General features: G+C 40.0%; 1 protein-coding gene across 1 annotated transcript; it reads right to left on the reverse strand.

The window, feature by feature from the left end:
- Positions 1-1,892: 1,892 nt before the first annotated feature.
- Positions 1,893-19,215, reverse strand: capn9 (calpain 9). Its single transcript, XM_066696902.1, has 20 exons — positions 18,896-19,215; positions 14,122-14,191; positions 13,237-13,355; positions 12,503-12,636; positions 11,849-12,017; positions 11,495-11,578; positions 11,257-11,342; positions 10,901-10,978; positions 10,395-10,555; positions 9,994-10,151; positions 9,123-9,331; positions 8,454-8,490; positions 7,804-7,884; positions 7,311-7,368; positions 6,994-7,058; positions 6,568-6,636; positions 6,198-6,276; positions 3,361-3,477; positions 3,191-3,249; positions 1,893-2,901 (listed from the first exon to the last, which is right to left on the reverse strand). The coding sequence occupies exons 1-20, from the start codon at positions 19,106-19,108 to the stop codon at positions 2,875-2,877; spliced, it is 2,073 nt and encodes a 690-aa protein (XP_066552999.1). The 5' UTR covers positions 19,109-19,215; the 3' UTR covers positions 1,893-2,874.
- Positions 19,216-23,993: the final 4,778 nt, after the last annotated feature.

A 23,993-nucleotide genomic window follows, 5' to 3' on the forward strand; every position in this document is an offset into this window, starting at 1 on the left:
ATTTACAAGGTTTATTTTATTACACATATGGCTTGTTTAGGTCAAACTTTCACACCAAAATGTTTGGCGTCTTCTTTAGATAAATAAGAACTTCAAATAAAATGAAGAAAACAAAGCCTAAGTCTTGTGTTGTCACATTATTCAACTTAAGCTGAACAAAAGAACTCCATTGAACTATGCAAGTCATGAGACATATAATGACAACATAATGATCAGATCAAAAATTGTGATAGACTTATTTTTTCTCATTGTTCCTAAAACATAAATCTATACATTTTATGAAGAGTAGAAAAACAAAAATGTCCAAGAAGGGAAAAAAAAGAAAGAAAACACTTTTGTGAAATAGTTAATTTGTTCAGTCTCAACAAGCTATTCTATAATAATATTTGGCTTTAGGATACAAGTACTAAAATATTATGTATCGGAACAAGAAAACATTTGAAAAGGAAAGAAAAAAATAAAATATCTGCCAAGGTAGGCCTCTAAGTTCACTTGGAAGCCACCTACGGTACACAGCTGACCACACGCTGTTTCTATAACCAGAAATACCGTCTACCTAAAAACCTGCTGACACAACTCAAGCACAATTTTTTGCTAGCTTTGACTTTTGGCTTCAGTTTGCAAAAAGAACTGCAGCACGTCGCTGATGCTTGTGCTCTCAGAAGCAGAGAGCATGGTACTTATGGTCAGTGTGTCTCTGACTAAGCATTCTCCAGACAGCCACGAGAGACTCTCTGTGCAGACCGTCTTTAACAGCTCGGGGTGAATGTCAGTTCAAGTCCATTTGCAGATTAATCCAAGTAGCCAGCCATACCAAAGGCATCTGTTGGTCATGAGCTGAATAGCGGGACATTAGTTGAAGATTCAGGATTCAATGGAGAAGTAGAAAAGACATGAACACTGATATTTACAACAGGAAAACATCTTTTGACAAGAAATATGCTGATGGTTCCTTCTTGCAATTTACAGTGCATTTTCTCCTCCTCAGAAAGATAGTCTAGGTGTACATATTTCTTTTGGAGCACCTCCAAATGGCTAGGGCTATACACCTCTAATAGAAAGAACAGCCCCGAATGGAGTCACCAATCTGTCACACTTTTATTTTTAGTCATATTTCACACACATTAAAATAATGCAGGCTTCGCCAACCTTTCTTTTCTTTTCTCCTGCAGCCCACAGTATGAAAATATTAAACCGAAACCCTCTGGTAAGTAGTTTGGCACAAAGTAGTAGTAGTATATACATATGCCACGTGTCCTGAATCTTAACTCTAATAATAGAAATAACCTGTTTGACAAGTTTTTTTCTTCCTGGGAAATGACTCAAAGTTTGAAGACCTGTTGGATGAGTTTAGAAGTACTATTTAGTAAATAGCTCACATTATGGGGGAAAAGACAAAGTCATCATGAGACCCATGTACCTTAAAACTCAATATCAAAAGCCATGAGAGCTGGGCAGTGTGTGAGAATGTGTGCTAAACTCTGCCTAACTTATTTGCATTCACAAACTGCAATGTGTCACAGAAACTCCTGTTTAACAGATAGTAAAATGGCTAACACACTGGCATTGATATTAAATTCACATCTATTGTTATCCACACAGAGATCCCAGAATCCTCAGCATTAACACCTCCTGTTTCCTGTTTTCATTCCACAGGGCAGGAACATTGAATTTGAAAAGCCCACACAACTTTATTAAAAGGGGATTTCAAATTGCCCCAAACAATTGAACTGCAGGTGGCAAATTAAGAAAAAGTGGTGAGTGAGTATACTCTTCTCTCTGCAGCCGAAGCACAGTGAATCAGCAAGGTGATCTTGAAGGCCCCAACCCTCCAAATTCCACGACCACACCCCCACAAACAATTGCACAAATATTTAACAAATGAAGCCAGATAAAACATGTTACTGATTTAATAGAAAACGACAGAAACATATCACACTGATAATGCCATGTCAAGGGCAGATTAATCAGCCCCAGTCCTAAGCAAATCATTCTAATTGAAGTCTATTCGAACAACCAAAAAAACATGTTATTTGGCATTATACCCGTTAAAATCCCTTCCACTGATACATTGATAAGAAAGATACCACATAACAGATGTCACACCTTAACCCCACTCATAAGATTGGTCTCCAAAGGATCAGAAGTAAAATCCTTTTGGTCAAACTTCTGGGTATCACAGTATGGGTTCTATTTACACAAAAAAGTTTCAAAATACAATTATTATATTATACGTTGGAGCCCAAAACAATGTAAAGCATGCATTTTGAAGAAGAGTTAAAGCAGATCATTTTAAACAATAGATAGGTAGACACACAAAATGGCCTATGAATAAATGAGTAAGCCAGTGATGGCAGTGTAAACTAGACTTTGTATGCTCATCTAGTTTAAATCATTCCAAAACTCAACAACTTTAGTCTCTTTTGGTAAGCTAGTTCAATATTGCTGCACTTTATAAAAATATGCTGTTCCCTTGTAGATGAATTGCAAGTTTCCTAAAGCCTCAAACAATCATTATATGGCCTTCCAATTAACATTGTTTCCTTAATCCAAAGAAGAGTTACATGCAAAATTACCCAGAGCGCACCATTCTTTCAATCTTGGTCTTTTGATATCTTCAGTGTAAACAGTTAACATTGAAGGACACTTTACATTAAATGTTAATTAAAAATTAAAAACAGAGTGGGACCAGAAACCATCCGTGTGTCCGTTCACCACTGCTGCAACCATGTACGCATTATTGTGCCAGGAAATTCTCCAGTGCCCAAAGCATTGCAAACCTTCTCCAAGTGTCCACTAAAATCAGTGAGTTTACGGGATAAACTTTTTTTGTGTTTCATTCGGGGGCATACTTCTCTGTTCTTCTTACTGCTTTCACATATTCATGGTCAAGTACAGGAACTGTAAGGAAGAAAGGAAAATCAAAACATGGAAGTGCTGGTTGTGTCACACTAACCATCTGTCAATGGTCAGCAAATGTGAGGACAGCAGTGCATTGTGGCATTTGAGGACGAGAGATGTGAACCCCTTAAATGCATTACTGTGCTTGGGTTTATCATAACACAACCTTACACACAAAAGATAACAAACACAAATGACTTAAATGCAAAAAATTATGTGTAGGAAACCATGCTGACAGATATTTGTTTAAACGTCAAGACATAATGTAAAACTTCTAGATCTGGTTCACCTGCTGGAAATTCATCGAGATGTCTCCTGTATTGTCTTGGTCGAGTGCCTGAAAAACTCCTGCGTGTGAAAAGAAAAGAGCAGTAAATAAACAAGGGGACGTCTTTACAAGATTTTGACAAATAGCAGAACATTTGCTGAATAGTTGTGTCTGAAGCGGGAGTCACTCACTGAACATGTTTTCCAGGCGCACAATGCAAGCGAGGTAGTCATCAAAGCTTAGGTCGCATCTCGAATCGGCAAATCTCAAGGCCAGCAACTGCAGCATTTTGTTGTTGAGTTGAATTCCTAAAAATGACATTTTGTAAGACTAATGAACAAACACGGTATAGTCAGCCTGAGGCGGGGGAACCAATGCGATTGGCCCGTTTCTGGAATGTATACTTTGCGTAATTGGGCTTTGAATGTTCAGTGACCACTGCTGTAAAACACATGCGTGTATGCCTTGTGTGTCTGACAGAGAAGTAAATGGAGGAGGAAGGGGACAACACTGACATGAACAACAGGAACATGATGGCCGAGACAACTTTGAAAAAATCCCTCCCTTGCTGTTCATTTGCTTTCACAGTGAGTGGGAGGAAGATTATTTTTTCACCACTACAAATTTAAAATGTGTACGTCTGATCTGCAATTCAAGCGGAGCTCTTGCTAAGAAGGGAAATGCCCAACAATCAATCTTTACAAGACCCAGCTCAAAATCAAAGGCAGCCACGATCGCAAAACACAAGAAACCATTTCAGGATGGAGAAATTGTAAAATAAGCCTTTTTAGAGGCAGCAGTCATTGTTGTATGATTTCAAAAATAAATCGGAAATCATTTCCGCTTTAAAGGATGTTCAGCTTTCTAGAAATACTGTTACACGGTGCTGTGAAGTGATGGGTGAGGATTTGGGAGAACAGCTGAAAAAATATGTTAATGAGTGCGTGTTCTTTAATCTTCAATTTGACGAGTCCACAGACCTGATCAACACATCTCAGTTGTGCATTTTCACTAGAATGGTATTTGAAGATTTGACTGCAAAAGAGGAACTGCTAAAAAATCATATCACTAAAAGGAAGAACTCAAGGGGAGGACATCTATCAGGCATTCAAGGACTTTATTTATAACACTCAGTTACCCATTTACAACTCGTGTCCATAACTACAGACGGAGCACCAGTCATGACCGGTCATACCAATGGGTTTATTGCCTTTTGCAAAAGTGATGATGACTTTCCAGACTTCCTCAGTTATCATTGCATAATTCATCAACAGGCTTTGTGTGGTAAAATGCTGAATATGAAAGATGTCATGGATATTGCAATCAAAATAGTGTGCTCAGTTCAAGTCAGAAGTCTGAAGAGGCGTCTCTTTAGGTCTTACCTGGAAGAAAGTGTAAGGTGGCTTAGTAACGCTAAATTCCTACAGAGATTTAGGGATCTGTTATCAGAAATCAAGGAGTTTCTGGCCCCAAAAGATGCGGAATGGAAGACGGAGTGTGGCTGTTAGATTTAGCTTTCTTGACTGACTTAACTGTTCAGTTGAATGAGCTCAATTTAGAGCTGCAAGGAAAAGACAAAAGCATTGTTGACATGATTAGTTCCGTGGCAGCTTTTAAACAAAAAAAATGGTTGTCCTCACAACTGCAGCGACAAGAATGGAGACATTTCAAAAATATGATGTCGGAGCTCAAAAGTCAGGGAAAAACTCCAGCAAATTGCGACAGTGGTCTATATGTTGAATAGATGCACAACATTATCACAGAGCTTGACAGATCCTTCAAGACTTTGCAATCCTGGAACCTGTAGCGACATCTATGTGCTTTCCAGTTGCTGTGGACATTGATGTTGAATGAAATTGCAACAAAAATAGCATCATTGTTTCACATGGAGACTTCGGCAATCGAGAGTGAAATTTTGACTCTGCAAAGCTACCTCCAAATCAAATCAAGGGCATCGGAGGAAACATTTTGGAACCTTACTGTGGAGGAAAAATATCCAAATATGAGAAAAATTGCAATGTACTTGACAACATTTTTTCGGATCTACCGATCTTAGCAAATCAGCTTTTTTACACATGAAGAGCATCAAGTCAAAATACCGGTCCACTCTAACAGAAGATCACCTGGACCCCTGCTTGAGGCTAGCAATCAGCAGCTACAACCCAGACTATTCAAAGCTTTCTGACATGATGCAGTGCAAATCATCAAAGCAATAAGGTAAGAAGTTATAATATAAGTTATAATATTTTATTATTAAAAATAGGTGTGCCAACAGCCAATAAACTTGCAGACCTGGATCGGTTTTGGAGTTAAATAATAATAAATAATAAAAGCGCACGCGTTGGGGTGGGGCGGGGGAGGGGGTTCAGTAGACCGTGTTAGGTGGTGGTGGGAAAAGTAGCTCCTATGTAACTAAAGTCAGGGCACCCCTGCTCTAGTGGGTATGGCATTTGCAAACAGTGGATTAATTGAAGGTCTTTTATTCTTGGTTTAAGGCTCGGTGCTTCACAGGACTACAACTCCCACTTCCTGTGACTATTTCTCTTCCATTGCAGAATCAAAGAAGGTCTACAGAGGAACTTGCCCATCTTCTGTACTGTCAACCTCCTCTGCTCGATAGAAGAAACAGTCTGATATCACAGTTACGTTCTTTAAATTCCTGAAGGATGAGTCCTGACATACTAAGAGAGTACTTGGTATCTGCATCAGTTCTACATTTCTGATAGATGTTCTCTCTTCTTGTTTAGAAGCAGAGCAATGTTTTCCACTGACACAACATGTCTGTGCTTACAAAAGTGGTCTTCCATTGGGCTGCGATGAGTGGTTCTTGCGTCAGTGCACACACACTGTGTGAAATGTACAATAAAATAAGCAATACAAATGCTAGACATGGTGGATTTATTTACTTCCTCAACATACAAGCCCTCCCTAACAGAAAAATGCCATCAACCTCAATGCAACTGCTAAAGAAAACCATTAAAATGATAAAAGTGGCCGCCAACCCATCTCTCCCTGCCTCCCTCCATACCTGCTGCCTTGAGAGCTGTTCTCAGTTCGTAGGACGACATGCTGCCGGTTCTGTCCGTGTCATGCGTCAGGAACAACATCTGCAAAAGCACACAGGAAGAAAAAGGTGAGTGGGTCATTGTAGCTCCCATCTCTCTATTTTGATTGAAACAAGCGTATGATAGATAGAAATCTCTTTCATTCCACCACCTCCAGAATCTTGCTTGTGTTTTGACAAATTACAATTAAAACTATAGGTAATGCTAATCAAGCAGGCTGATACAATCTCTGTAATCACTTCCTTTAGAAGGTGACACTTTTTGACAAGGATCATCACACTTTGTACGAGAACATATTATTCACTCAACTTCTTTTTTTTTTTCCATACTTACGATCCACTTCTTTAACTTATCCCAGAAGATTTTAAACTCCTGGAACTCGAGCTGTCCAGAGTTGTCTGCCTGTTTTGTTGTATGTGGTCAAGAATGTTTATTGCTCTTCAGTGAATAACCAATACATCCACTTATTCGTTTTTCATATCACTATTTGTCAGCTTAACTAAGTCCCATTCTAAAGGTGTTTTGACATAATAATGCCCATTTAAAAAACATAAATAGAATCTGGAGATGCAGTGAACAAGGGGGCACCCATGCTTTCATTGTAAAATGTTAAAAAGTGTTACCTGACACAATTCCCCAGAAAAAAAGGCCAAAACAATTCTCTCTAAATTCATGAACAGCTTTGTACAGGGAATATACCAATACAGTCAGGGGAAAATCTGGGGTTTTACGGGAAAACACAAAACACAAAAAGGATACATCCATTAAATTGATAATGCTGTGGCAGGTGTTAATACTCAGGCCATCAAATTTGATCTCCTTTCCTGCAACGAAAAGGGAACCCAAAAAAAAACACAAATCAGCATCCCTGATGGAAAGATAAAGGGAGGAATAACAGAATGTGAACAGACATTTCAATTAAAGGTGAATTGGCAATCAAGTATTTCCTTTCAGTTTAACTCTGTCATTCTCACCAATCAGTCTGTCTCTAGGAAAGATGACATTCAAATTGTCTTTCAAGAAACTGCAGATATTTTGTTACAACACTGATTGTCAGCTCTGGTATAGTAACTTACGTCTCTTCAGCACACCATTTAGTACAATTTGCAGTTCTTTGGCACTGATGGCCATGTCCTGGAATATGCAAGAGAGAGAAAGGTGTGTCACAAAGTGGAAACATCCCTTCTGGCTGTGCACGACCTGCAAAACAGCCACAGAAGTGCTCGAGCTCTTTCTGCTAATTTCCGAGATGGTATAACCAACTTAAAATCACACGTTAGTTTTAGGAGATTCAACTTTTGCCACAGAATTCCCAATAGCTCTCAACCAGTTCAAAACACCCAAACTTGAGGGAGAGATTTTCACAATTCATCGCTGCATTTCTGCATTTTCTTAGAAAAACAAGGCAATGTTGTTATAGAAGAATAAACCAGGGGACTTCATTGCAGCTTTAGTGGACTGCAGCCCCACCATGTTGAACTCAGGAAGATGACATCATCATTAGGTGACTCAGGGTAAACAGGGCTTCAGACTGTGGCCTTCGATCACTTGCCCTGCTTCTCCTCTTACCGAGCCTGCAATCTGATTGAACAGTCTCCTCAGTCCTTTTTCTTCTTCACTTTCCTCCGCAGGAGGGCTTGGCATGGGCGGCTGAAATTTGACAAATACCAACATTAATGTCTAGTGTATTCCAGCTGTGTTTTACATAAGAAATAGAGTATATCCTTGTTTTTTTACTGTCAAGGAAATGTTGCTTGAAGATGAGTAAACTCAGTAGGGAGTAAGAAGTGGAAGAAAGGGAGGTGTCCAACTAACTAATAAAGACTACAGAGGTGTTGTGGGTGTGTCTCAGAGGACAATGTTTTGCATCCAAATTTACAGAATTCATATATAGGAATATAAGTAGCAAATTCTGCTGGGTACAGAGGCAATGCATTTTTTATAAGGTTTTGCTTCAGTGACTCTTATAAGTTCTTTTATAAGTTTGATCACATATTTTTCAGATTTTTGTTCTTTGGACATACATTCTAGTCCAAATCATGGTGATGTGTTTTTGGTAGATTAACAACCATCCTAATATTGTTTTAAAACTTTAAAATGCATGCATATTCGGAGCAGGTACTTCTTTATGGGCTACACACTAAACAATGTAATGTAAATGCTTGTTTTAATTTGATCCCAGTCCTACTTTAAAAAAAAGTAGTTTCAGCTTGACTTACATCAGGAAGTGCCGCCTCAATTGTATTGCCCATCTCCCTGTTGAGACATTTCAAGTGTTATTTACTTGTTTGAAGTTCTTAAAGCTCAGTTTAATTACATCGAATTACACATTAGAGAACCTATGAACTTATAGACCATGGTTGAAGTGATTATGTGACACCACATTAGCTGTGAAATCTCAACAGTCTTTGAAACAATATACAAAATTTCACATTGGCTTGTAGTTACTGAGAAATTGTGTATAGAATGGAATATAGATAAATAGATAGTTGGCTTTATGTTGTTGGGGAAATACATTAACCAATATATTTGCAATGTTTGGATTGAATGAAAACTCCCACCCTGCTGAAGAAAAGACATGACAAACAAATACATACATAAACAAAACAAAATCAAGAACTGAACCATAAAATAATTTACATCCTTTTGACCATCCTTGCGGAAATTGATTGAATTGATTGAAACACAGCAATTACAATACAATTTTAGTTGTTTTTTTTCCAAAGAGGAGACTGCTCTGTGGTCACTAGGAGTATTGGAGGCCAACATCACCAGTGATGACACGTAAAGATTCACAAAGAGAAGATGAGAATGTGACTTTGAGGCCTAACATGGTTTGGATACTCCTATACTGGTCTTGATGTATATGAACTAAGATTAGGACTTACAAAGACTCTGCCTGCTTTTCAGAGAAGATCCTCAGAAGAAAGTCTGCCTCTTTGTGAGGTTGAAAGGTAGTAGGTACGAGGAGGTAGTTTCCAGGAGGAAGTGTGAAGCGCTCCGAGATCTCCCTCACGTTGATGTAGGTCTTGCTCCGGGCTTTGGACGGGTTGTAGCGGAAAAAGTCTTTCGAAAGATGATCTTCCTCATTAGGGGCCTAGAACAGAACAGGAGCTTTAGTCAAGAGCTGTGCAGGAGATGTAGGTAGACTTTCACAAGGGTCAGTGCAGTGGCAAAGTGTGACTTTTTCTCAAGGGTTGGAGAAATTCTGACTCTTCTCTTAACTAATTTCAGTAAACAGCAACAGCGGAAAGTGGAAAGTGAGGGTCTGTGGTGCAATGGGGGTGAGGTTTGGATGTGGGGGTGGGGTTAATCAAATGTGGTACGAGGTGAAGAATAGTGAGAAAGATGCTCGCTTGGGTTCTCTGATGGAGAGGAGCTGAATTTCGTTTAACAACTGGACCTACATTTCTGAATGGACATGACACATTTCCGACTGATACATTCCATTACTAAGCATGATCAGTACCAATAAAAAACAAATTTAAGAACCAAGAAATGTAACATTTGGGATTTAACCACAAAACCATGTACAAATCTCAGTATAAACAATATTGCAAAATGTTTTTCTTTCTTTCTATCTTTTTTGTGGGAAAACCACTTCAGTCCATGAACTAATGCACCAGCCATATTATTATTATAATATAATAATATATAAAGCTTTAAAAATTGATATAAACATATCTCTCAGACAATATCATATCTGTTTTACATGGATCCAATTCATATTCAGTCTCTCCTTCTGTCTAGGCAGCATACCTGGTAAATAGCGAATCCAATTGTCTCCAGGTCAAGCCCCTCTTTGCGCAGTTTGCGTCGGTTCTTCTGCATCAAAGCGGCAATGAATGTGCACTTGTCGTGATGGTCATCTGTGTCCTTCAGCTTCAGCTTGAACTGTGGGTTCGTCCAAAATGTATCTGAAAAAACAGACAGACAGATAGATCAGACACAGTCAGTCAGACCCTATTAATTGAGTTTAATACATATTGTCATTAAATTATGGTTATGTATCAACTATACCATTGTAGAGCTTGTCACACACTAATTCAGCGACAAGAAGAAAAACAAAATCAAAAAGCAAGATTCCATTTTGCAGTAGTGTAAACTTTTTACTGCCAGTCTGCTACCCCTAGTCCTCTGTCTTTTGGTTACCAGCTTACCAATGAAATTTCGACAGCCCCCTGCAGTGGATCCTCGCACCCAGTTTCCTTCAAAAGTTGCCACTTCCCATTTGTGAGTGATATCATCATCCAAGGAGTCTGCAGTCAGATTGCAGATTTCTATCTTATCGTAGTTGGTTTTGAAGTCCTCAAAGTCCATCCTGCAACATTCCAAGTTTATTAGCATTTGGGATTTGTAAAGCTCAGTTTCAAACACGAGACGAATGATTTCTGAAATACACATTAAAAAGCCATATCACAAGAGACTGTATAAAATGTAATTGCATTAGTTGGGCATGAAATGGCATCCAAGAATATGATCTGTCTGGGGCAATAGTTGATGGAGAAGACAGTTGCTTCACCTCTCAGCACCCACCCTATGATATATAAATAGGAACTTGTTCAGCAATTTTGCTTCCATTGAATGTTGAGATATTTAATGATGTAAATTAGTCATTTTCTGGACTGTTTATTCATGTATTAATTTTTAAAGTAGGTGTATTTACCAGAATTCACCATCATCCATAGTTACTTGGTTAAGTCGTTTCTGGTCTTGAGCAGAGATCATACTCCATTCCCTGGAGCTGATGAAAGAACAAAAGAGTCAATTTGTATCAGAACTCTTTGAGACAGGAAGGGTATTGAATGTTGCCCCTTTGCTTAAAGTACTGAATGCATAAACATTAACATCAACTCTCTGCTGAATTCAGAAACTGTAGGAACATAAGGAATATTAGACAGAAAAGGATGACCATTAACTGTGTATAAGAGCACCAATACAGGAAAACCATCTTGTTCATCTTGTTATTAATTGTACAGTTTAATCTGAAGATGTGGCGCTAATATAAAGAGGTGTACTGACTTGTCACTCCAAGGACCATTCCACTCCACCTGTCCCCAAGGGTTCCTGATTCGGATCAGCTGTACCTTTCTCCCTCTGACTTGTACCTGTGACAAAAGAGCAGGCCAAACATGCAGTCTGATTACCATCGCTTTTAAAGTTCAGAAACGGTGAAGCAACAGTCTGGGCCATCTAAAGACACAGTTCATAGGAAACTAACAATACCAGAGGCATAGCGTATGAAGACACCGATCCGTACCTCATCAAGTCCAGTTATTGAGTAGGCGTGGCCCTTCACCAGGCCTGTCGTTGTCCGAGCTTCAGATTCTGCCGAGCTTGTGATCTAAGGAGAAAAACAGCATGACTTTACTATATACTGCTATGAAAAACGCACAGAAAACTTTACATCAACAGACTGGTACAACGCAAACTACCTGTGTGTGTCATCCATCAAAATAATATTTTTCAGCTTGAGGAATATGTGTTTCATATATACAGTACTGTATATATTTTGAATATGCTTTCAATACATAATAAATGTATTTCACGTAAAATGTATACCCATGCACTATTGCAGAATATATGCTTAAGGTCAACTATTTCAAATACTTACATCAATAGAGCAGCCCATCATAGAGCCCCTTTGAAGAGCCTTTCCCATGATTTGGAAGAGGTTATTGGGGGCCTGTTTGGTCTCATATATCTCCCCCACTCCACCAGTGAAATCCTCCATGGCTTCCAGAGTGCTGCCACCCTTCAGAGCCTCGTAGCTCCCGTTCAGTCTGAAACCGGTCAAAGACAAGTCATATATGCAATATGCCCACCCACGTAATTTGAAGGGAATGGTATGCCCATGTAATTAGAAGGGAATTTATCCTATGTCTGCGTAATGTGAAGGTAATTGTATGTATGTCCGCATAATTTGAAGGGAATTATGACCCAGGTCCTGGGGAATCCTAATCTAGTTAATGTAAAGGTCACCCTAACCACTGATTTCTAAGGTTTTGATGTTAGTTATCAATAAATGAAAGCCAATTCTCTTAAAATAAAAAAGAACTCTTTGCTCAAAGGCATGCAGGTGCTTGATTCAATCATCTCTTGATGACTTCTTTCACCGCAACACCTGTTTCATTGATAAGCACTGAAAGTTTCTGAGTCTTGATGATTTAAGGGTGACCTATAAAAACTGCTGAACTGGGGGGTTCTACAGGAGCCAGGCTACCAACTTAGATAACTACAAAATATGTCTGTAATGAATTGGTCTTACTTGGCATAAGCCTTCTCCAGCAGTGCGCTCCAAAACTCGTTGCTTTCAGCCGAGTGTAGAAACACCAGGCGATTCCTGACGGTGGGCAGCTTGTCGTCTACGATGACATCCAACCACTCATTGTGCTGCCAGAACTACAGAGCAGGAAGCAAACACATTCATTTGCATTATTAGACTGAATTATTTGTCACACAAGTTTTAAACACAAGAAGATATACAAACAGTGCCACCCGAGGCAACAGTTTAAACATGAATCTCTTTTATACAGGTTTATCCAAAGATATTCCAAAAACAACGATGTAGATTCAATTAATTGTAGAAATGGTTCAGCATATTAAAGTTTCAGTTAAGTAATGGAGAGTTCAGTTGTAACAAATCCATTGCATACATTGCACCAAAGGCCAGTTACCTAAAATATGTTAAATATTGAATTTGCTGAAGTTAGCAGGATTTTCCATAAGAATCGTATTGACTTTTACTGAGTTTGTGCAACACCCTTAAACTCAGGAACAAACTCATACAGAAACTTAAATTGTTGTATGCATCTGACCACAGGGTAGAGACCCTCGCATTACTTAAAGGCTTGTCTCTGAATGTGCAGGGAAAAAAGAACAAAAAAGAGCTGAAATAATCATCTAGTAGTGTGCATAATGTGATTTCTCACTTTAACAGGTTTCTGTATTTGTTTTTTTACGATTTGCAAGACAGAAAACATACACGGAGGGATGCTGTACCTGAAAGTGAAATATGCCTGCGTAGTTTTGATCGAAGGTCTGGTCGTGGGGCACCACCTGCATCAGTACCTTTTCATTAAGTGTGAGTGAGGCAATAGCTGCCAGCAACCAGCAGTCACCTGGTAGAAAAACATGACAACAGACTCAGGGCAAAATACAAAATATACAACCTCTGGCAGGTCTATTATAATTGGAAAACTGTCTGGTGCAGGCACAGGTTTGTCTGAAGACTTTAATGCTTCCCACAATAGTTAAAACAGCCAGAGGGAAAGACGACAACCATGAGTAATACAATTTTTTGGGTCTTCGGTGTAGTTTACCATCACAAAATGGATGGAATCATGTGTCACTGTTCAGACCGCAGTATTTTAGTTCCTCACAATGTATTTGGTCATAGAAGTGGCTGGTTGAGAGACATCTTTAGAAATGAACAATCTAATTTTATACAGCAAAAGACCAAGGTAATTTTTCTGATCAAAACGCAAGCTTTTCCAAGAGGTGTAATGGGGTACAAATCACCCAGATATTTTTCCACCAAAGTTGCAAATCAATACACCTGCTGCTTTGTGAGAGACTGGTCTGCTAAGCATAAGTCTAAGGCAGCCTTTGTTAAACACACAAAATATTTATGACATAACCACATCCTACTCTGCAAATAAGGGGTAAACTTCCTCTTGCAGGTCGGGGAGTTACAGAATACAAAGCTAAGCCACTTGTTGCTGCACAAATAGAGATATCAATGATCGCTTTCTTATTCTTACAAACTGCATCTTGTAATAGGTTTCTCCTCAGAGTCTAGACTAAAAAGTGCTATTTTATGTGTGTTTTAAAATATTGCCATCATACTGTGTTTTGTTTCCAGAATCAGCAGGATTTTTCACATACCTAATTCTCCTTGGCAAATGTCAGTCCGGGTCGCTCCACCAATGACAAACTTTGGATTTGGTTGAAATTCCTTAAAGAAAAGACATGAACATGAACAACACAAAAGTTTACTGCTTTGATGGCAACTCTGGTTACAAACATCAGCCTCTACTGCCTTTTGCTTGACCTGCAGTTACAAAAGCTGTCTGTTCTTAGAGCCCTTATGACAGTAATGTGTTGATTCAATGTCTTTCAGGAATATTTTACAGGTTTTCAGGGGTGAAAACAAATACAGGTGTAACTAAAAAATAAAAAGTGAATGAAAAGAGTGAAAAGAGATCCTCCGATTCTAGGAACTTGGACATTGAAGCCAAGTCACGCTTAAAACGAAGGCAAAATGATATTGCAAAAGAGGTTTCCTAGCAACAAACAAAACAGGTCATGGTTTGGAGAGTTATCACCCACATTCCCACTGGTTATCAAGCCATTACTAGTACAACTACCGATAACCATGCCAAGTCAATGCAAATATTTTGTGATGCTGATATTCTTTTTAGCTAGTCTCATACTTTAAATTCTATACACGCTTGTGTGTAAGAGATACTGCTTTGCACATTTCTGAAACCTTCATAAACTGAACTTCCGAACACATAAAAGTACACAAGCTAAAATGCAATTGACAACAAAAAGACAAATTATTTCTGTAACAGATATCAGAGTGTAAAAGCTTGTCACAGTGATGTCACCCCTGTGAACTTGGCAGAGTTCACCTCCCCCTTTGTCTAGTAACTTGTTGGGTGGATCAGGTGCTTAGAGATTTGCCTGAGACAGCAACGGGGTGCAGGGAGTTCTTGTGTGTCCTTTAATGAAAGCCACATCTAGAATATTGTAGAATCATTCTTTATAGCACTAGAAATTGACCAAAGGCAGTCAGAAGTAAGAATAAAACAATGCACGAAAAGTCAAGCATGTCATTTCAAATAAGGAAACCACACACCCAGTTGTGAGGGGGCGTATGAGTGCGTTTTTTTGCACGCCCTTATTACAACATGAATGAAATGTATCATTGCATAGTTTCATTCCTATCCGACTTATCTAGCATATAAACCACTACCACACCTACAGCGGCTCGACAACAGAAACCTTGTGTGTCCGCAGCAGAAACAGCGTAGTGTGAAAGCATGACAACTATCTGACACAGGAATGCTCTAGAATAATTGACAGTTTCAAGTTACTCGAGTGTCTTAACACAGCTGGGTTGGATACACGTTGAACTCGTTCTGCTGACTTCGAAGTGACCTAGAGAGTAAATATGAAAAATCTACAACAAGCATGAGAAAACTGCCAGCAGAAAATTCCTGGATTCGTTTTTGAACCTGTAATCCAAAAAGCAATTGTTTATTGTATATTGTTGCTCACTATAAGTACACTGTGGAACTTTATAGCAGAATCTCATTCAAAACAAATGTGAATTCAGATGATGAAAATTAGTTATTACTATATAGATAAGTACATGGATTTGTGCATGATTATGATTTAGTCATGTCAAAGCTTAATAAGGAACCTGTTGGATGTATGTAGGGTACAAGCACTGGTGTCCTGTGGCAATCAAGTTCTCTAGGTGTATCTAGGTAAGTTATATTATTCCCTCAATTAATGGCACATTATTTAACATCAAAATGTCTGTTTGTCTAGTTGGGAAATAACAACTATTTTGTCTGGACCTATGCATAAAACTGGAACAATACGAGTGGAGCTATTGTGGTGTCAGTGGTTGTCACAAATTGGCACACAATTTATTTTTGAGTCCTGGAATTTGGGTCTACTGGGCTCAGATGCCTTTCAGATACATCTGTTGGTGTCAAGTGCAAATATCACTGTACCTTCTCCCTAATATGTCAATATTATCTAAGAGGAATGATGCCGACCTGAATAAGTGAGATACAGTACAGTCTAATCTTAGCTCCCCCTCATATTTTGCCACAGTTGTTGTGTTTCTAAAATCCACAGGTGTACCGTCAAAACCTTGGAATCTGGATGTGGATCTATATGTGTGCAATGTCTGAAAGTAGAAGGTGCATGACTCACACAAACAGGTTTTAATGGGGGGTTGGAGGTGAAACTCTTGCTCTTAAGGGTGTGTTCAGATACTCTGCTGGTTAATCAGGAAAATGCCAAAGGAATGTGGCAGACAAAAAAAAAAAAAAAAACAGGAACCTGCAAAAAAATGTATAACAAAAACCTGGGTAACATTGAGTAATACCCAGGAAGAAAATGTTTGGAAAATATCTTTAGGTTGCTGTTAAATGAAAGTCAACTCCCATTAACTGTATCAATGTATGTGAAACACACATATATGCCTTAGAAAAAACTGTGATGTTTTGATCCATAAGTAGTAGAAAGTGACAATGAATTTTAAGTTTGTACTTTGTGATCTGCAGGCAGGTAAAAGTTACAATTTGGTCTCACCCAATGTGTGAATCAAGACATGTTACTGGATTATATTTGCTGAAATCAGTGAATACTTTGCATGGTTTCATTCCTTTGAGAATGAGGGAATGTAGCAACCAAGGATCTGAAAATCATATAACCTTGCATTCTTGACTTGGTAAGATAAAATGTGCTTGTTCGAGTCAAATGATGCAGAAGTGCTGTTTCGAAAAAATGTTGAATTCATATCCAAAAGGTTTTAATGAGGTAATTTATTTCTGTGTAAGTTCATAAATGTTCTTCACTTGGATGTTCAGGCTGGAACAAAAGCCAGAAAACCCCATGAGCATCTTTTTTCATTGAACTGGTATTTAGTTATCATATGTGTCATATGTGTTCTCCATGATGCCTTTTCTTTTAGTTTCTTTTAATGCTTTAATACCTTTCATTTTGCAATTATTTAACACAGTAGTGTGCATATCTACTTGGAGATGAGATTCAAAACAAGTTTAATAATACTACAGCATTTCTTGGAATGCGTAGAAGGGTTGTTTTCTTGGTTCATGCATTTCTACCCAATCAGGCATGGGGTTTATACATGGGTTTAATATATTTTTGTTTATGCAAATACATAATTCCCTCTAATACTATCTTTGTATCACTAACAATATGGCTGCATTATACTGGGAAGCATATTGCCCTACAGTTTTGCTAACACACCCATATAGCACAGCTCATACTTAATCATTTGAACCCACTTGCCACTTATTTTGTTTTAAGTTACACATCTGTGAGCATCCATATCTAAATGAGAAGACCTGGCCAGTTTGCACAATTAGGAGTTGGTTTGTGCCACATTAATATATAACAATTCTGTAGCTTCTGAAAAAACTAGTTCTAAAAGGTCTAAAAGGGACCAATCATCATCCCTACCTAGATGCTCGCTTCATATAGTGAATATAGTGTAACCCTGATAAGCCCCACGTCACTTCCTCTAATATTCAACTTTCAAAGTAGCAATTTGAAGTTATCATCGTGCCTATCAATCAGCATGTAGAACCACTTTTATACAGAAACAACCATAAAATATGAGATAAGACTCACAATAATGTATTTCTTGTTGGAACTCCTGTTAAAATACGATTATCTTGGAGGGTATTGCAGCTATCATTGCTGTTCACTCTAGAGTGTAATATTGCGAGAATGCAAGAAAAGCAAATCAGCTTCCACCTTGTGATGATTTGAAGATCAACTTAATTTACTGGCTGCTATCGAGTGTTTTATCTACAGACTATAAACAGGCTTGAGACAGGTCCATACCTGTAGGTAAAGCCACAATTGATTTCTCTAATGAAAGCACCCATGTCATACACACAATACACATCAAAACTCCTTTCATTGCAGTGTGATTTTCCAACCACGGTACTGGTGACAGTACCTGTGGTCTATAGTGCTAAATTCTACACAAATACTACAGTTTACACAAAAACCACACCACAGAAATCAGGTAATAAACTTGGACCTGGCTGTGATATGATTCAATAATTCAGCAGTAAATCTTACATTTCTTCAGGGTTGCTTTTTTAAAAAACCCTGCAGCTCGACAATGGACTACAACCTTGTAAACAGATCCGCATAAGAGGAGGTGTACTTGTGATTTGCATCAAACAGCAGGCATTAGGCTACAGTGAGAAGAATTCACTACAAACAGCAACAATATCCCACTCAAATTCTCCACACAAGACTGAAACAAGAACTATATATAATTTTGTTTTTGTATTAGGGGTGACCATATAATTTCATTGAATGACTAAGTCCTTGTGTTAGTGTTATTCTCACACTTATCATGCTTTGCTCACCACTTCATACAATATTATTATTATTATTATTATTATTATTATTATATTAATAATAATATTGCAGCACACTGAACACCTTCTTAGATAACACCTTCTTAGAAAACAGGATATTATATCAAGGAAGGTTTTAGCAGTGTGTTATCAGTCAATATAATTCAATTCTGGGAGTTGAACACAAGTTCAGTATTAACAGTGTGGGACCGCTTTTGAGACTTTGGGAAAAGCAGCATTTCTGTTTCTACTCTGATACAAGTTTTGCCCCCGTTTTCAAGCTTTGTTCTTGAAATCACTACCCCACCCCCACCCGCATCAGTCCTGTCTGCACCGATATGGAGCAGTCAGAGAACAAGGCGCAAATCCTATATTATTGTCCATGTGCAACATAATATTCAGTCTTGCGTAAACCCTTTCCAGTCCACACCACAGCATCTAAACCACTTGCACCCGAGGGAGAAACTATGACACTGCAGGAGAGAGAGCTCGGCACTGCTGATGCATGGTCCTACCCCGGGTCTCTTCCACACGATGTTGACGGGGACCTGCTGGCTGTAGTAGAGCGACTTGCCGGTGGCGGGGAAGTCGGGGTCCTCGAAGAGCACGTTTCTCTGCAGACACTCCCGGCGCAGCTGCTCGAAGCTCTTCCCGTCCGACTGGGTGCTCCGGGACTTCACCGGCTCGGACCCTCCGCCGCTGCGGGGGGATTCGTACGAGTAGGGCATCCTGGCGGCGGGTTAAAGCAAGAGGGCGACGGCAGTGCGACCTTCCCGAGGGCTACCTGTGCGAGATGGGGTTGAGACAGAGGCACCTGCCGCCGAGGACCTGCATGTCAGACGGGGAAGACGCCACACCCCGGGAGAACAGGTCCGGCCACCCAGCCGAGAGACGCGCCCCTGCCTGAGGGCTGCCCCCAGGTGCTGCTCCAGCCTGTGGACCGGAATTCACTGTGCCAGCCCCTATAGAGGAGGCAGGGCTGGAGCTGATGCCATAGCACTGCTGTGGTTGTGCACACCTGCCCAGGTCTCCACTGGATGCATGTTTGAATTAGTGCTATACTGTTTCTGTTTAGCAGGATCTATTACTTTCACTGATATGAACTAGGTGCATTTGAAATCAGAACAGTAGTACACTTTGGGTCATGTTTGAAAACTTGATGAACTATTTCATTTTCGGAATACTTGGATTTCCTTGTGTTCATGAGAGATAAGTCAAGGAAAACGAAAGCACATATGGACAACTTGGCGCTGGTTTTGTTTATGTAATATGTCACATTACTGTTCCACTTCTACTACTTTTCTCTGGGAGGGGTTTATTATTGGCAAGCTCTCCAAGGTGAATCGTGAGCAGGTGTGTAACATTGCAGACACAGCTGATCACTAGGGGGGAGTAGAATGGGGGGCTCCATGGGCGTTGCCTAATGTTTTATGGCATGTGACTTCACCTGATTAATTATTGCTACGTCATATCCGGACGGAAGTGTACGCCCATATTGCCCTCATCCCCCACGACGAGCCCCCCTCCTTCTCTCCTTCTCTCACCCCACTAGCCACCCCATTCCCTCCACATACACTGATTAGTTCTGTAGGTCTTTGTTCTTGCGGGAGAGTGTGAATGGTCAGAGTCTGAAGGTGTCAGGTCAGGTAGCTTCTGACCCCCCTCACCCATCGTCCCGGAAGTGTACACCCATTTCTCCCTCTACCCCCACGACCCCTCTCACCGCCCTCTCCTTCTCTCCCCCTCCATTTCCCCAAGCTGTTTAGGTCTGCAGTTATTTGTTCTTGCCGGAGAGTGTGAGTTGTCAAGAGAGTTCAGAGCCTACTGTAGTGTTGGGTGGCTTCTGCCCCCCTACCCCCCACCCCCATAGGTTATGTGTGTAGTTCTTTGATATTTTTGGTCTACTGTAAAGGGTGAATGGGTCAGATCCTCCTGTAGTGGGGGCTTCTGTGGGGGGCACCCAATGTCTTAATTAGGGGCTCTGCAGACAAACCATCTCTGTTTTATCTTATTTTTTAAAATATACATGTAATGGTTTAGGAAATCAGATTTGATGTAACCCAGGCCCGACCAATACAAGTTTCAGACCCCCCTCCTCATAGTGTGATTATCCTAGCCATACTGTCTCTCTCTCTCTCTCTCTCTCTCTCTCTCTCTCTCTCTCTCTCAATCTCTGGAAACATATGAGGATGTTGCAGAGACATAAGATGAAAGGGACATATTTTAGTTTGAGATGGATCCTTTTTAATTTTCCTTACATTTACACATAAGTTTAACATGTAACTTACATCTGTTACTTCCGTATGTTAAGCTCCGGCCTCCAGGACCCCTGCTGCTCCAGCAACCCCAAAAGAAAAACTTTCCCAAATAACTGCTCTATCCAACCCTCTACCGCCTAGTATATTTCATGGTGGACTATGGAGACCTTGTCGGTGAATAGTGAGAACTGTCCTGGCTCTGTGGCCCTCCAAGCTGGGTTATCAAAGCTATAGTCCAGACCGTTACCGGAGCCTGTATTTGTCTGAGCTTCATACCCCACCGAGAGCTCCGTAAACAGGCCTTACTATGAGATGTGGAGTAGTGGTTAGGGCTCTAAACTCTGGCGCACAGAGTGGTGGGCTCAATCCCTGGTGGGGGCACTGCTGTTGTACCCTTGCGCAAGGTACTTTGCCTAGATTGCTCCAGTAAATGCCCAGCTGTATAAATGGGTAAATGTGAACAATACTGTGATATCTTGTAATAATTGTAAGTCACCCTGAATAAGGGTGTCTGCTAAGAAATGTAGTAATAGATGTAGTTTTATTAAGACTATATGTCTTTTTTACTTCAGAAAGTGAATCTTCAACTTTCTATGCAGTCTTTAGCCCTTCTTTGATGCTCAGATGGTTTTATTTTCAACTGCCATACTACCCTTTATGGCCTGAATTACCATTGGCTGCCATGCAGATGCAGTTATTGGGAGACCGCTTTCCTCATCATAGTCGGTCTTTCTTAGATAGCCTCAGACGTATAGTGTATACAGATACACACATCTATATAGTATCTTAAGAAAACAATAAAAGGAGCACCACTAACTTTAATCCTTCATGAACCTTGGTTTAAAAGCTGTAAAAACAACCTAACCTTAAGTGGGCCCTGCAGAGTGAGAGCCCCCAGCAGTCAGGACCCCAGGCCCTGCAGCGTTAACACACTCACACCCGTACTTTCCTTACTTAAAGGGGGCCATGGATAGGGTGATGTTTGAGGTTGGGGGGCTCACAGACAACCCTTGTTGCTGGCCGTCTAGGTGAAAGCAGTTTTCCTAATCAAGAGAGGGGGGGGTGCAGATCCCTCTGGAAACTCTGCAAGCCCTAAACCCCCGAGAACCCCTTGGAAAAAGATTAAACTCTGGGGCAGAAGCCACCCAACACTACAGTAGGCTCTGAACTCTCTTGACAACTCACACTCTCCGGCAAGAACAAATAACTGCAGACATAAACAGCTTGGGGAGATGGAGGGGGAGAGAAGGAGAGGGGGGTGAGAGGGGTCGTGGGGGTAGAGGGAGAAATGGGTGTACACTTCCGGGACGATGGGTGAGGGGGGTCAGAAGCTACCTGACCTGACACCTTCAGACTCTGACCATTCACACTCTCCCGCAAGAACAAAGACCTACAGAACTAATCAGTGTATGTGGAGGGAATGGGGTGGCTAGGGGGGTGAGAGAAGGAGAGAAGGAGGGGGGCTCGTCGTGGGGGATGAGGGCAATATGGGCGTACACTTCCGTCCGGATATGACGTAGCAATAATTAATCAGGTGAAGTCACATGCCATAAAACATTAGGCAACGCCCATGGAGCCCCCCATTCTACTGGGGGAAATGAACATGTTACATTCAAGTGACCCCTGATTCAGGGGAACAATCCAGCCAGCAAGGGCATCATAGGACCTGTTTTTAACTTACTTACACTACCGGTCAGAAGATTTAGAACACCCCCATTTGTCCAGTTTGTATTGAAGTGTCAGTCAAGTGAATAACCTTAAATGCTACAGGTAAGCAGTAAACTGCCAGGGATTCAAAAAATGGGGGGGGGGGATACCAAACATTTGGCAAACAACACACCAGTAAAAAGTACACATGGTACCAGAGGGGTTTGTCAGCTTAAGGGGTTACATTTTGTTAAACACAACGATTCCATGATTTCTTTTTTATCTCCAATTGTTTATTTGTTCTATGCGTTAATTTCAGAGTACATCGAGACATTAAGCTGCATACATTTCAATAAAAACTGGAAACATTGAGGTGTTCTAAAACTTTTGAGCGGTAGTGTATATTATCATTATCAAATTACATGCCAAAATGAAATTAAATATGAGAAGCAGGGAAAATGTAGAATTTATCATTTCTATGTGCACTTGTGACACTTTAAAGGAAAACCAAGAAAAGTCCTGGGCCTAATAGCAAGGTTTTCTGTTTGTTTTCAAGGGTTTCTTTTTGTGGCCACCTGAGGGCACTGTTTATTTAAGATAGAGGCCTTGTGTGCAAGCCAAGAAGTTGTAAATTAACAATTTGTCTATAGGCCATTTGCTGTATGGTGACCCACAATGTCTGCTATTTTGAACAAAGAAGAGATCAATACATATTTTTAGCATTTGTGCTTAGAAATCCACAGAAAACTATCACAACAAATCCACAGAATGGGTAACAATCAAATATTTTGTAAATATCCAAAGAAGCATATTTTTAAAATCTGTCTTTTTCTTCACAGATGTATCAGCTATACATTTGAACAATACACTCATTGACATTTAAAAAATAAATAATGGATATCAATTTCTGTGTGAGAGGGGTATGTTTGAAGACAGCTGAACATATATTCAGTGAACAACCATTCCTACATTTTGGACATCCCTTAAAATAACCCGAAAAGGAAGAGGGGAAATGTACAAGTTAAGACAAACTAGCAGCAAAAACAAGTAAGTATACACCGATCAGCCATAACATTATGACCACTGACAGGTGAAGTGAATAACACTGATAATCTCATTAGTGGGTGGGATATACAGTGAGGGAAAAAAGTATTTGATCCCCTGCTGATTTTGTACGATTTTGTACTGACAAATAAATGATCAGTCTATAATTTTAATGGTAGGTGTATTTTAACAGTGAGAGACAGAATAACAACAAAATAATCCAGAAAAACGCATTTCAAAAAAGTTATAAATTGATTTGCATGTTAATGAGTGAAATAAGTATTTGATCCCCTATCAATCAGCAAGATTTCTGGCTCCCAGGTGTCTTTTATACAGGTAACGAGCTGAGATTAGGAGCACTCTCTTAAAGGGAGTGCTCCTAATCTCAGCTCGTTACCTGTATAAAAGACACCTGTCCACAGAAGCAATCAATCTCACCTCGTGGAGTTCCAATGATCATGAGAACGGTGAGGAATCAGCCCAGAACTACACGGGAGGATCTTGTTAATGATCTCAAGGCAGCTGGGACCAGAGTCACCAAGAAAACAATTGGTAACACACTACACCGTGAAGGACTGAAATCCTGCAGCGCCCGCAAGGTCCCCCTGCTCAAGAAAGCACATGTACAGGCCCGTCTGAAGTTTGCCAGTGAACATCTGAATGA

The sequence above is a fragment of the Amia ocellicauda genome, chromosome 23, assembly GCF_036373705.1.
Source record: "Amia ocellicauda isolate fAmiCal2 chromosome 23, fAmiCal2.hap1, whole genome shotgun sequence".
NCBI classification, from domain to species: Eukaryota; Metazoa; Chordata; class Actinopteri; order Amiiformes; family Amiidae; genus Amia; species Amia ocellicauda.